Below are 15,366 nucleotides of genomic sequence, written 5' to 3'. Positions count from 1 at the left end.
TGGAGCAAAACGGATTCATAGTATTTAGGATGGAGATTCTTCATATACACCGTAACAGTATTAGTGGCTCCTTTGGACTTTGCTGCCCCCCTTCATGTTACTGAAGGGGGGTGAGAAATGAGATTCAGCCAACGCTGCTGCTGGATTGAACCTTTTTCACCACCAGATGTCCCCACACACACACACACACACACACACACACACACACACACACTACATGTTCTCAAATCTTTATCTGACACACAAAGTGACCAGATAGATAGAAGTGGATGCATTAGAACAGTAGTTTATGAGATATAGCGAGCAAGCTGTGTGTGTGTGTGTGTGTGTGTGTGTGTGTGTGTGTGTGTGTGTGTGTGTGTGTGTGTGTGTGTGTGTGTGTGTGTGTGTGTGTGTGTGTGTGCGCGCGCGCTGCCAGTATGCGTGCGCTGCCTGTGTGCGTGCGAAAGAGAGAGATAAAGAGAGAGAGACAGAGAGACAGAGAGACAGAGGAGAGAAAGGCAGAGAGAGAGATAAATAGAGAGAGAGAGAGAGAGAGAGAGAGAGAGAGAGAGAGAGAGAGAGAGAGAGAGAACGATCCCAGCAGTCCGATCGTTGGAAAGCGCTCCCGTAAACTTTTTATTTTCCATTTGATTGGTCGTGAACTAGTTTGTAATCCAGTCGGATGAGGTTTTCTATGAGATTTTCCGAAGACCAGACACTTTTTGTGTGACTTTACTCTGTGTCTCTCCCTTTTTTCTTCTTTTTTGGTGATTTGGCGCAGTTTGGAGCAGGTGGAGAAGCGTTTCAGAGATCGACAACCAGTCTGCCGACAACATACAGGTAGTTACAGTAACACTTCAGACTCATCACAGTGTTCATATTCCTAAAATCAGGCCAATTATCTGCTTCTGGTTTTAAGATGTGACTGTTTGTCCGTAGCTATGAAGAGATAGGCCTATATTCCCATAAGCCTAAACAAATAGTTTTATTCAATATGATCGCGTTGATGCGTTTTATTAAAAGCTACTTTAAGTGCGAAATAGCTACACTTTGTGCTATTTCTGTCAATTTCAAAGGAGCAGAGGAAGGATCTCATTATTACATGCAGGTTTAAGTGTGTCTAATAGTGATTTATGTCTCTGAACACATCCTGAAGTGAGTGTGTGTGTGTGTGTGTGTGTGTGTGTGTGTGTGTGTGTGTGTGTGTGTGTGTGTGTGTGTGTGTGTGTGTGTGTGTGTGTGTGTGTTTAATGGTTCCGATGCATAAATGGGTCATTGATGCGAGAACAGATCTGCTGCTTAAATGGGCTAAAGCGTACATAGATGTAGTGAAGAGGAATACAGCATCTGGACGTGTCATAACTGGACTTTGAGGGGGAAAAGGTATTTTTTGTGTGTGCACATTAATATCAATCATCCCCAGCTGCAGCCAATAGATGTAGCCTACCTGTGTTTTGTATGAAAGCCACTGAAACTGAGCAAAACAGATGAATATGAAAATATTATAGATGAGATTGATTCCATCCAGGGCCGGATACATCTTCTAGAGATGTGGTTTCCAAATTTTTTCGCATCAAGCACCCCCAAACTGAGACAAATTCAACCGTGGACCCCCATATGATAAGGATCTGATAGGATTTTTGCTTTTAGATTAAGAAGTGTATGAACCCCATGACCTAAAGTAGTCACACATTCTGTCATTGTGTTGCTTATGGATGGGATTATAGATCCCGGCCCCCATTTTGAAAATAACACGATTCTAGGGAACCCTGGGGCAAAAATGAGCTGTGTGGTATATTCATATATTACATAATTCTTCTACCCTGTGCGTTGCTTGTTTTTGTTTCGTTTTATTTTGCGTTTAAGAACAGGATGCTCAACGCAAGAGACACATGGAAGCTAGATTTTGACACCGGCCCATCAACAAATTACAAAACATAATTCCAGTTTACATTATATTGCGTTTCAGTTACCAGTGGTGGAATGTAACAGTGCATTTACTCAAGTGCTGTGCTTAAGTACAAATTTAAAGTACTTGTACTTGAGTCTTTTCTTTTCATGCTACTTTCTTCTTCTACTCGGCTAACTTTCAGAGAGAAATATTGTACTTTTTACTCCACTACATTCATCTGACAGCTTTAGTTGCTAGTTAATTTAAAAATTAAGCTTTTTGCACAAAGGCATGTAGTTCAAAAATATGGTGTTTTAATTATAAATTAAACTTACCCATAAATAGGCCTACAAGTCCAGCTGAAATGATTAGACGATCAAACGCTTAGTTGTTTGACAGAACTGTTTGGATCGTTTCCAGTTTCTAAAAATGGGAGGATTTTTCTGAGTGTTTTTACTTTTAATACTTTAAGTACAGTGGACATAAAATAAAAAAGTCTGCACACCTTAAAATTCCAGGTTTTTGTGATGTAAAAGAATGAGACCTATAATGTGAACAATTCAATTGAAAAACAAAGTGAACGAGGGGGAAAAATAAAAACCTTACAATAACCTCGTTGCGTATGTAAGTGTGCACACCCTCTTATAACTGGGGATGTGGCTGTGTTCAGAATTAACCAATCACATTCAAACTCATGTTAAATAGAAGCCATGACACAGCTGCCGTCATTTGAAGTGACTCTGATTAATCACAAATACATTTCAGCTGTTCTAGTAGGACCTTCCTGACATTTTCTTAGGTGCATCTCAGAGCAAATGCCACGGTCCGCAGAGAGCTTCCAGAACATCAGAGGGATCACATTGTTGAAAGATATCAGTCAGGAGAAGGGTACAAAAGAATTTCCAAAGCAGGGGGTGTGTGGACTTTTTATGTCCACTGTACATTTTCCTGATGATGCTTACATCATTTACTTAAGTAACTTTTTCAATGCAGGACTTTTACTTGTAACAGAGTATTTGTACATTGTGGTAGAGCTGGGCAATATATCAATATTATATCAATATCGTGATATGATACTAGATATCGTCTTAGATTTTGGATATGATATCGTAATATGGCATAAGTGTTGTCTTTTACTGGTTTTAAAGGCTGTATTACAGTAAAGTGATGTACTTTTCTGAACTTACCCGATTGTTGTAACTGTTCTATTATTTGCCTTTACCCACTCGTAAAGGCAAATAATATGTAAATATTTTGTGAAGGCACCAATAGCCAACACAACAATATCGTTGCGATATCGATATCAAGGTATTTGGTCAAAAATATTGTGATATTTGATTTTCGCCATATCGCCCAGCCCTACAGTGTGGTATTAGTACTTTGACTTAAGTGAAGGATCTGAATACTTCTTTGATGACTACACATTACTGAATGGGAGTCTGGGGTCTCCAAACATTGTGTTGATTGGATTAACAGTAAGACATCTCAGCTGTTGTTGAGAACACAATCTCCCCACAAAGGTGCATTTAGTAGCTGTTGATGAGCTTTCAATCAGATCTTGATCTTTTCCCTTTATGCCATAGTGACAGTGGATAGACAGGAAAGGGGGGAGAGAAAGAGGGGGGGGGGGTGACAGGCTAGTGAGCTAGAGGCTGCCCCACACATCTTGGTCTTTATCAGCGGGTGGAGTTTAGCCAGTGTTAATGGGACTGCAGATGCCTCATCCATGTCGGCTCAAAGGTTTTGACCAGCCATATTTTAGGAGACATGATAGTTAGCAGGGGTGTGAATCTTCACTGGTCTTATGATTCGATACGACTACGATTATCGAATTGTTTCGATATCATATTATAAATTACCACACATTCAACAAATTCAAGCAGTCAGATATATATGAACTCCCATTTTTATTGTATCTGCTCTTAAAAAAGACACTTCCTGTATGTATGGAGTCTAAACACAGCAGACAAAAGGCGTAAACAAAAAAAAGCAGCAACCGGAAAATCAACAAGTAACATCAGTAAGCAATAATCAATATTGGTCTGTCTCTGCATCGATGCAGAATCGTCTAGGTCCGCATCGCAATGCATCGATGCAACGATTCATTCCAACGCCCCTTATAATAAGGCAAGCTCCTCCTGCTGATTTTTTGAAAGTTTTCCACCGGTGGCGACTTGTACGACCATACTATACTTACATAATATTGGCCTATTCCACATGTCTTAATCAGAAAATGCAGCATTTGGAATAAGGCCTAATTCGGAATATCCAAAATTAAAATTTGGAATATTGTTAAATTATGAATATTAGTGGAACATTAGTGTGCATGTAAACTTAGTCATTGTTATTTGATTAATTTTGATTAAGTATTCTAGGAATCAAAGGTTTCACTTTCCATATGAAGGCTTTAGCTCTGCATTTTTTTGTATAAACACAAAACAAAGAAAGTTCTCAGTTTGATGAGTCAGGCAAAGTCTTCCCAGCTGGGAGTCTTTAGTCTTATTTTCATCTACTTTAGCTTAACATGAACCTGTTGAGATATTTGGAAAGCCAAACCGCTGCCTTGATCTTTCATTTTTTTTCATCCTGGAATGAAAGTCTGCATTGTGGTCCTACCTTGAGCATTCGGGAATTGCAAACATGCCATCAAACGGTTAGTCCTTGAGCTTTTGATGATAACAAAGGGTGAACTGACTAAAGAGTGGGACCTGTGTTAATACAGAGTCTCCCGCAGGTCTCTGTTTCTCTGTTTGACAGGCCTGGAATCTAAAAAAAGAACACTGGAGCAGCTTCAATACTGTGCGTGTGATTAGAGGTCACACCCATATAATTAGTTTATTATGAGGGACTGATGGCAGCACTCCCAAAGCCGCCAAACAAAGGGACCAACCAAATCTGGGTTCGTGGAGAACCAGAAAAGGTTGATTTCGTTGATCCAGAAAGATCCTTGTCGTGATTGAGTCACAGAAGTTTGAAAGAGTGGACGTCCGCACACACACTTTTATCGATTTGGCTCAGAGACTGTACCCCGGTTCAGAGTAATTCAATCTGACGGGGACAAAAAGAGCCAGACACAGCAAATAGAGACAAGACAGGAACTTTGGAGATGTTAATTCACAAAGCAGACAAAGTTCCACTCTGATTTATGCTCAATAAAATCATAAAAGTACCACTGATGTGCCACTTTTTCATTTGATGTGTGCATCATTTAAACTACACTTCAACCCGCAGCACTTTAGGTTTAATGCACTTTCACCTCTTTGACTCAGATGTTATCGTATATGTACAGAAACAATATTTGTCGACAGACCCGATTAATGATTAACATCAAAGTTGGGGAAAAGTCAAGAATGTGACATTCCTCTGACATTTTTAGTGGCTAGTTGAGTAATTTCTTATGGCATAATTTCTGTGTAAACATCACAACAAAGGTTTGAATCCCAGGTGTTGCTGTGTGTATACTGACTCATGTAAGTGTAATATTTGCTTAATTGGGTGTACAGTTTCTTGTCCAGCATTGGTGACGTCTTTGAATCTTTGTTAAGATCAGTCCACGTCGGACGTTTCTCAGATTCTCCCTGTTTGTCCGTCTATACAGATGCTGTAAGGATCCCAGAACAACTCGTCCAAATTGAACTCTCTCTCTCCCAGTGGCCATGGCTGCCAACGTCACCATCAATGGTTGCGGCCCTAACTTGGACTCCCTCTATTACAACCTTTGCGACCTGAATGCCGTGTGGGGCATCGTGCTGGAGGCCTTTGCGGCGGCCGGCATTGTCTTCTCCTTTGTGCTTTTCATCTCGCTGCTGGCCAACGTGCCCTTCACGCAAGACAAGAACCGCAAGAGATCTGTGGCCCTCAACGCCTGGTTCCTGATCTTCACCCGGTGGTCTCTTCTGCCTGACCTTCGCCTTCATCGTGGGAAGGGACTTCTCCACCTGCGCCTCGCGGAGGTTCCTCTTCGGGGTGCTGTTTGGCGGCTGCTTCGCCTGCCTCCTGATGCAGTGCGTGAGGCTGAACATCCTCGCCAGGCGGGACAGCGGGCCCCGGGCTTGGGTTTTATGTCTAGGGGCACTGGGGCTGTGGCTGGTGGAGGTAGTCATCAACACGGAGTGGCTGATCATCACAGTGGTGCGCCACCCACAGGGGCCACTCAACGCCACAGCCGGAACTAGCAGAGCCACGGCCACGCCTTGCAACATCGCCAACAAGGACTTCGTCATGGCGCTGATCTACGTGATGACCCTGATCCTCGCTGTGGTGGTGGCAAGTCTGACCATCATGGCAGGCAAACGCAATAAGTGGAAGAAGGACGGCGCCTTCATCCTTCTAACCAGCTTGTTCTCTGTTGGTATTTGGGTGGCGTGGATCGTCATGTACGTCTACGGGAATCGGAGGACAGGGGGCCCCACATGGGATGACCCCACCTTGGCCATCGCTTTAGTGGCGAACGCATGGGTGTTCCTGATCCTCTACACCATTCCTGACATCTGCAGTTTGACCAGCGACGATGAAAGCCAGCAGAGCCTCGGGCAAGACATGTACCCAAGCCGAGGAGTCGGCTACGAGACGATCCTGAAGGAGCAGAGCTCCCAGAACATGTTCATGGAAAATAAGGCTTTCTCTATGGATGAGACCAACCAAGGTACAGTCAGCATCAGATTGTTTATTTAATCTTTATAGACCCAATCGCAATATATGTTTACAATAACTTCCGGGTTGAAAGCTGCGTACATACAATTTAACAGCACTTATCAAACTGGAACAATGAACAACTGGATATACTCTCATGTAGAGCTGGGCAATATATTCATATTATATCAATATCATGATATGAGACTAAATATTGTCTTAGATTTTGGATATCGTAATATCGTAATATGGCATTAGTGTAGTGTTTTCCTGGTTTTAAAGGCTGCATTGCAGTAAAGTGATGTACTTTTCTGAACTTACCAGACTGTTGTAACTGTTCTATTATTTGCATTTACCCACTTCGTCATTATATCCACATTACTGATTATTATTTATCAAAAATCTCATTGTGTAAATATTTAGCGAAAGCACCAATAGTCAGCACTACAATATCATTGCTGTATCAATATCGAGGTATTTGGTCAAAAATATCGTGATATATTATTTTCTCCATATTACCCAGACCTACTCTCATGTCCTTCATCTAAAATACATGTTTGATGCTTTCATATAGTATGTCAACACTTTCACTAACGTTAGCTTGGAAAGCTAATTTACCTCAAACTAGCAGTCAGTCGACACGGGGGTGTGATGTCACTGTTTGTAACTCTAGATTTGGTTTATCAAAGACACTTTTTGGACCCACGGTTTGTCGGGGGAACGTCTGGTAACATTTACACTCCGTCCTTTGTCCTTGCATTGGCTGTGCATTAGAATATCACAGAATATACAGAATGACCTTTTACAGATGCGTGCTGATTGAAATTTTAAGACCACAAAAACATCCCAACAGACCGATTACCTTGCAAAATGTCCTGAAAAGGTTGTTTTGCATCTACATGCTGACCCGACAGAATGTGATATGCTGCTGTTCAAGTCCCGAGCTGATGCAGTAAAACGCCACAAAGCTCAGCACCAAAGTCTGTCGCCTCGCAGCTCGCTGCTGATCATCAGGGCTGCTGGTGGAGTCAGTGGATAATCATAGATGATGAAGTAGATGCTCAGTGTTTTTTCACCCGTCTGTCAGCTGGTGTGACTGTGGTGTAGACGTGGAAAGCAACTATTTATATATTTGATTATTTCCATTCTGGGAGAACCCATTACATCTTTCTAACAGCTGGAGTTTATAGATTCATCTTTGGCATTCAACATGACATAAATATGACTGTTATGCAGTGAAATCTTCAAAGATTAATTGATTAATTGATTAGTTGTCAACTATTAAATTAATCAGCAACTATTTTGCCAGTCGATTAATCGATTTGAGTCATTGTCTTATAGAAAAAAAGTCAAACTTCTCTGATTCCAGCTTGTTAAATGTGAATATTGTTCTAGTTTCTTCTCTCCTCTGTGACAGTAAACTGAATATCTTTGAGTTGTGGACAAAACAAGACATTTGAGGACGTTATGTTGGGATATTTATAGACCAAACAACTAATCGATTAATCGATAAAATAAACAGAATTATCGACAATGAATAATCGTTAGTTGCAGCCCTAATTTTTAGGAACTCTGATAAACAGCCTTGCTTGACCAATTTACATAGAGACATTATTGAACATGTTTGACACCTTACTGAAACTAAAGATTATTCTGTTTTCAAGTCTCGATGAATCCTAAACGCTGTTCGCACAGCTGTTGTGTGATATGAAAATGCTCAGATCTGAGTTTATGATACATCATTTGACCTCAGCCTTAATCATTAACTCCCCAGTTAACTCCCTAACTTAACTTTTTTCCTCATATTGTGAGGTATGACTAAAAAGTCAATAATATTTGTCACCAGCACCGGGACAGAAAAAGCCGACCAACCTTCTGGTCACATTGCTTTCCCCAGAGTTGCAGTCAGGTAATGGGTTCTCTGAATCACTCCTGTTAATGAGTGTCTAGGCTCCCTATCCCACATGTAAACACTGCCACTGCGACTCCCACCAGCAACATCACACCTCATGTTTGCATTGTTCCCACGGAAACTGAGGTGTGGCAACAGTTTCATCCGAAGGGAAAAAAATAGTTGACGCTTGGATCAGCAAAATGTGACAAAGTCATCTCTCACGTCCATCTCTACTGGGTGTTTCTACAGGATACATCACTGAAATCACAAACGACAGATAAAGGACAGAGCAGCCTCGGGCTCTCATTTGGCTGATGAAGTGCTGCTTATCTTCACTGATTGTAATATAAAGATTTAAGAGATGGTTGCTGGGGGAATGATAGCACTTAAAAGGCCCTAAAGATATCACTCAGAGGGCTTGTTTAAAATAATGGCATGCGTTGTGTTGTCTCTGTCTGTCCATTACAGGGTCCAAGCCGGTGTCTCCATACAGCGGCTACACCGGTCAGCTGCGGAGTTCAGTCTACCAGCCCACTGAGCTGGCGATCATCAGCAAAGGAGTGGGAAATGTGAGTATACACCCAAGTGTATTGGTTTACACAGGCACACCTGAATGTGGCATGATCAGGCACATTTTTAGCTGGTTCACATGCACTCATATTTCCTGTTGTAGGCAAATTATTATTGAAATGAAGACACTTTCCAGGAAGTATTTTGAAGCATTCAAAACAAATTCGACACAGTGAAGGTGTATTTAACCTATTTTCCCACGCATTGGTGTCTAAGTGACTAATGTGAAAGGAAATGTTTGAAATTGGTCTAGTATTGAGCATGAACGCTGTAACCGGCAGCCACAAACCAGGCTGCAATGTAACCATATAGGGCAAATGTTCACCATCAGCGTGCTGTTTTTGCTGCTGACAGGCTCCGATTATTATTCCAAGTGTCTGACAACATTATGGAAAGGATCCCTACAGAGATAGACCTTTTGGTTAAAGAGTAAGATCATATTTGTTTAACCACAAACAGCTCTGAAGTCACCGTTTCCAAACCCACTGTACTCAATGTAAAAATGATCAGGACTTTTAGCATGTACAGAGCCAGCATATTTTCACATTTAAATGGGTGAATTAAACCAAACCAGAGTGGTGATTGTTGGAACAGTGGAAAGATGAACCAAGACAGCTTTTGGTATTTTTGGTTTTATTTCTGTTGACTTTGAATGAAGTGTGTTTTATGGCGATGAAATTACTGTTTATTTACATGGAGTCTGGTGAGTTTGCCGATTGTGAATTCGGAGCCGTTTCATGTTAAACAAAAAGGATCTTACTCTTTAACAAAAAGGTCTATCTCTGACGGGATCCTTTCTATAATGTATGTCAGACACTTAGAATAATATTCTGAGCCTGTCAGTTACAGTTACAGTACAACTGTGACAACATCTGTCACAGTTGCCCATTAACACCACATTGCAGCTTGTTTCGCCAAGCGTTCTCGTTTCATACTGGACCAACTTCAAAGATTGTTGTTCCCATCAGTCACGTAGACACAAAGGACCCTATCTTGCACCCGGCGCAGTGTGGCACAAAGCCCGACGCAAAGCCCGACGCAAGTGTCTTTGCTATTTTAAGACCGTCCAGTGCCCACATCATTTACAGTAAAAAGCAAATGCAGCCCATATTTGCGCCCATGGGCGTGCTGGTCTTACAGGGAGGTGTGTTCAGGTGCATTCTTGATGTATTGCTATGTTGAGGCAGTGGGAAGTGCTCGCGCCATTGACCAACAAAAACCTGGTCTAAAGTCAATAACGCAGCATTTCATTGGTATTTTAACAGAGCATTAGTAAAATGCTCCTAGGCTCGTGCACAGCGCGCGCACACTATGCTTGTTACACACACAGGGACGCACAGCAGCACACACACATGCAGAAGATTACAAATAAAAATATTAAGGTGCAAATCCTCCATTATAATAGCGATGCTCCAAGGTCCAAACACGCCTGGCTTTTAAAGGGAATGGGAGATGATCTCTGATTGGTTTATTGCATGTTACGCCCAAAACACACCTCTGATTAATGAAGACACTAAAGTACAACTCTTTTGAACCATGCGGCCGCCGCACAGACCCTTTTTTCCGCCGTCAAACTAGCAAAAGTGGATTTGGACACGCCCTAAACGCACCTGCGCCAGGCGCTTCAAGCCGTGCGCTCAGATCGTTAAAGTAGGGCCCTATAACATGTTGAAAGGTTGAAAAAAACAAAGTTAGCCTTTATACACAATATGTGCAGGATATTAGTCTTACTTGTTCACCTAGTTACAGCAAAGCTGTATCTGATATCATGCTATGATATATGCTATGTGCCACATTTAATGAGGAGTTGAGAAAATTTAAGGAAAATATTTTACAAGAAGTGTATGAAAAGATGTACTCGCAAAATTGTGGTAAATTATAGTTTTAATTGTCTTTATTTTAGGCGTAGTGGCGTTTGCAAATTTCACTCAGAGATAATGTTTTCTTGATGTGAGGTATGTCAGATATTAAGCCTTTTAAAAATCCGGTCCCATCTTTTAAATTTCAAATGAATCAGATTCACAGCAGCTAGTTTGTTGTCCCTTTTGTGGAAGAGGTGGTCACATATAACATCCCCTCCCTCATTTCTTGGATGTTTTTGTCATGGGCCCATGTTATGACTTCATACAGCACCCTGCGGACGTATCCTATACCACAGCCATTCCCAGAGCTTCCACCCACTCTGCAGCCAACAGCGGGAGCAGCACGCTCTCGGCACACACCGAGAGCGGGAACACCGCACACACACAGACAAACGGAAATAGCGTAGGTGGTGTCCTGAACCCCCCCCCTCCTCCCGCCTCTGTGCCTATCGACCCCTCAGCACCTGCTGTATCCATAGTAACTTCTTCTACAGGTTGACCATGAATCACTTCTTTGTCTGGGTTTTCTTTTTTTCTCACGTTGTGGAGCTCACTCTCTTTCAAGGCCTCTTGTCTTTTACCTCGCTTGCTCATTGGACTCAGTGCACACTGTACTTCTTCCATCTGTTTTCTTACTACAATGCAAGACTATGTTGGTGCTAAGGGTCAACTTTGATTTGACATGATTTGTCTCTTTCTGCTCTTATGGTAGTCTAGTCTTTTCAATATTTCTATGTATATTTTTTAAAGGAATACTTCACTGAAAACCTACTGTGTGTTACGTACGAAACCTCTGACTTTAAGGTGGCTGTAGAAAGTTTGTAGTGCTCTGATTCAGGGAGGACGGCACCGGTAGTCAGTTTGGATTCACAGCCGTTACAATGTATGCCAATGGGACAGAGGTTCTTCCAGAAGCTATTTAGACGTAGATTATTCCTCCGCTTTCAAGGTATGCTCTTAGTATATTTAAAGGTCCCATGACATGGTGCTCTTTGGATGCTTTTATATAGACCTTAGTGGTCCCCTAATACTGTATCTGAAGTCTCTTTTATATAGACCTTAGTGGTCCCCTAATACTGTATCTGAAGTCTCTTTTATATAGGCCTTAGTGGTCCCCTAATACTGTATCTGAAGTCTCTTTTATATAGGCCTTAGTGGTCCCCTAATACTGTATCTGAAGTCTCTTTTATATAGCTTGTTTTACTTAAGGTTTTTTTTTTACTTTAAAAAAAAAAAAAGTAAAAAAATTATAAAAAAAATTAAAGAAAATAAAAATTATAAAAAAATTTTTAAAAAAAATTTATTATAAATAATTTAAATAAAAAAAATAAATTAAAAATAAATTATAAAAATATATTTTTTAAAAATAAAATTTAATTTATTAAAAAAAATTTTTTTGTTTTTATAATATATTAAAAATTTTTTTTTAAATATATAGTTTTTTGAAAAAAAAAATTATAAGGTATTTTTTTTAAAGATTTGGTGGTTTAAAAATGTATATGAAGTTTTTTTAAAAATTTTTGGGGGGTTTTTAAAATTGTTTTTGAAGTTTTTTTTTTTAATTTTTTGGGGTTTTTTTTTTTGAGGGGGTGTGGCGCAAACTGCCACTTTGCTCGTTTGAAAGCCATGATGTCTCTCTCTCTCTCTCATGGGTGGGCCAAATTCTCTGGGTGGGCAAAGCAGAGAAAGGGGAGGTAACCTTGCTCCTTATGACCTCATAAGGAGAAGATTCCTGATTGGCCCATCTGAGCTTTCATTTTCTCAAAGGCAGAGCAGGATACCCAGGGCTCGGTTTACACCTATCACCATTTCTAGCCACTGGGGGACCATAGGCAGGCTGGGGGAACGCATATTAATGTTAAAACACCTCATAAAGTGAAAAGTTCATGCCATGGGACCTTTAAAATGTATACATAGTAGGGCTGTCAAAATGAACACCATAATAAGGAGTTATTCATTTCTGTGGCGCACGATTAACGCACTTATGTTTTGTGATTTGGACCTTGGGCCGCTTCGTAGTTTGGAAAATCAACAGTAATTGAGTCTTAAATACCACGTGACCATTGAAAACTTATGATAAGTAATAAAAACGTATGTTTAAAAGTAATGTACAGTTAACTATGGACATTAATCGAGACTATATATTTTAAGCGAAAGTATAGCCTGTGTTCGCCAAATGTGTCGGTGGCAGAGTTAGCTCTGTTTCTCCCCCAAAATGCAAATACATTTGCAACTGTGATACTGTAACTGAAAACAGCTAACAGCACACTAGGAACAAAGCCATATTTCTCTTAAAAAATCAGTCAAACATATAGCAGGAATACACAAGGATATTTCTTTTTTCCCCCACCAAACTAGTGCTGTGTCTGAAATCCCCCATTCCCTTCATGATAAATACTAAATTCATAACTCTATCTACTATGTTTGCAAGCAAAAAGTAGTGTAGATAATATGGAAACTACTTTTTTGTTCAATGAGGGGAGATTTTAAAACAAAAATAACATAACACAACAAGTCAATACAGTGTATTAGGAAGCAGACTTGTTCCGGGTGACCTTTTGAATCTACTGTACTGTGTCTGTTGTGAATTCAAGCTGCTGTCCTTCACGAATGAGCGTGCCTTTCAGAGCCACCTTTCTAGTTGATACTGTAAACAGGTTGTCAGTGGAGTTTCCATTTGAATTGCTGTGTAATCAACAACTCTACCGTCTCTCTTCCTTTTGCAGGGGAACGGCCCGCATAGGACGGTCCAGTGGTGAAAACGCCACGACGCTCGCCAAAACACCCGTCGAAATAACTCTGAGTTCATTTGCACCCGCTGACTGTATTTTTGCTGTTCTCCATGGTTCCCTAAGCTGGTTCTAAGAGGAATCCTTCAACCCAGACATGTGGAGGTGAGCGCTGGGTCACCTCCCCACTGATGGAAAACAGCTAAACCTTTCTATTGACTGCGTTTTACCAATGTGCCGCTGGGTATCAGATGGTGTAGAGCTTCATTTGGAAGTCAAAGCGAGGGGATTTGCTACAGAACAAAGACTTTTTGCGGACCGTGAGCTCTCTGCTGGAGCCAATCACACAGATGAAGAGTGACGGATGAGCTACCAGCGCAAATATAGCATTCACGTGCACACACGCACGTGTAAAAAAATGCACCCCCTTTTTCCCCCTACACACACAATAAACAATCTTTTATAGCCTTTACTGCAGCAGCAGAAACACTGGAATAAAAAAACACTATTAGAAGGATTGCATTCACTTCCACACAACAAAATAATATGATGCACAAGTGTAATTATAGGAGTCAATAAATATTTTTGTGCCTGGATTGTGAATAGTGTTTATAACCACAAAGTTAACACGTAAAATTGAGCTACTGGTGTTGAATTAATGTAAATATATGTTGTTAATGTGTCAACGGTTCTACACTGCATGGAAGCATTGTGTGAATGCGTATATTTAATGCTATTTATCGCACCAGTGTGTGCTATTTAATTATTTTATCTCATTTCTACCAATCAAACAATCACAATAACAGAGAGCTGAAATCACGCCTGTGATTAGCTTGTTTCACTCTCTATGTCATTTCTATTCTATATATTTCTTCCTAAAAAAAACATATTATGTGATGCTTTTGTGTCCATATATTCCTAAATAAATATGTATCTACTGCTTTACCTGGCCGTACAATTTGAGAATCTTAATTAAGTCTGAGTCTTAAGCTGTGTAGGAAACCGTTCCCTTTCACGGAATTAGTGCACTATATAGTGTGTTCGCCATTTTGTAGTGGTGATTGAATTCTCCGCGGTTAATTTCATTCACTATATACCTACTTACTTACTGCCCATTATGCCTGTTGGCTTGTAGGGCAGCAACAAAGGATTTCCACTCTTGTCTGTTTTGGGCCAGTGTCTTTATAGAGCCCCAGGTGTGATGTAGGGTCTTCAGCTCTCCCTCCACCGTCCCGCGCCAGGTATTCTTGGGTTGGCCTCTTTTACGTTTGCCATCTGGTGTCCAGTGAAGGGCAGTTTGCATGATGTTTTCTTGCTCTCTACGTATTACATGTCCAATCCATTTCCATCGCCTTCTCATAATGATGGTAGCCATTCACCATATAGTCCAGTATCAAATACCCACAATGCACTGATAATTTGAGTGTACATACGATGTGATTTTACTCCTGTGTACCACAATGCATCACGGCCATGTTTTCCCTGAGGAGAGGAAGAAGCAGAAATCACTGCGAAAACTGAAAAGGAAAAATGGAGCGTGCTTTTGTTTATAATCAGCGTAAATGTAACATTCAACATAATATACATAATATACATTTTACTATTCTCCTGAGTGCTCGGTTTCTTTAAGGGACGTTCTAGAAGTATTTTAGTTTGGGTTTGTATACATGACGTTGGGCGCCGCGTGCCTCCGTCACACAAATAACGACGTGTTTTCAGTGAGTGCCCAAAATCTGGTTTGGTTGTTCCATATATAGGTCACTATTTAATAAAACACTATATAGGGAATAGTGAGTGAGTGAATGG

General features: G+C 40.7%; 1 protein-coding gene across 1 annotated transcript; it reads left to right on the top strand.

Moving 5' to 3' along the window:
• Positions 1 to 530: 530 nt before the first annotated feature.
• gprc5c (G protein-coupled receptor, class C, group 5, member C) lies at positions 531 to 13,745 on the top strand. Its single transcript, XM_039787684.1, is given in 6 exon segments — positions 531 to 822; positions 5,472 to 5,760; positions 5,762 to 6,518; positions 8,868 to 8,968; positions 11,100 to 11,234; positions 13,558 to 13,745. Coding segments are annotated over 5 exon segments (1,257 nt in total). The 5' UTR covers positions 531 to 822; positions 5,472 to 5,529; the 3' UTR covers positions 13,591 to 13,745.
• The last annotated feature ends 1,621 nt before the right edge of the window (positions 13,746 to 15,366 follow it).

This window comes from Perca fluviatilis, chromosome 21 (assembly GCF_010015445.1).
Source record: "Perca fluviatilis chromosome 21, GENO_Pfluv_1.0, whole genome shotgun sequence".
Lineage (NCBI taxonomy): Eukaryota > Metazoa > Chordata > Actinopteri > Perciformes > Percidae > Perca > Perca fluviatilis.
The sequence above is the reverse complement of the archived record's forward strand: the minus strand, read 5'-3'. Positions and strand labels throughout refer to the sequence as shown.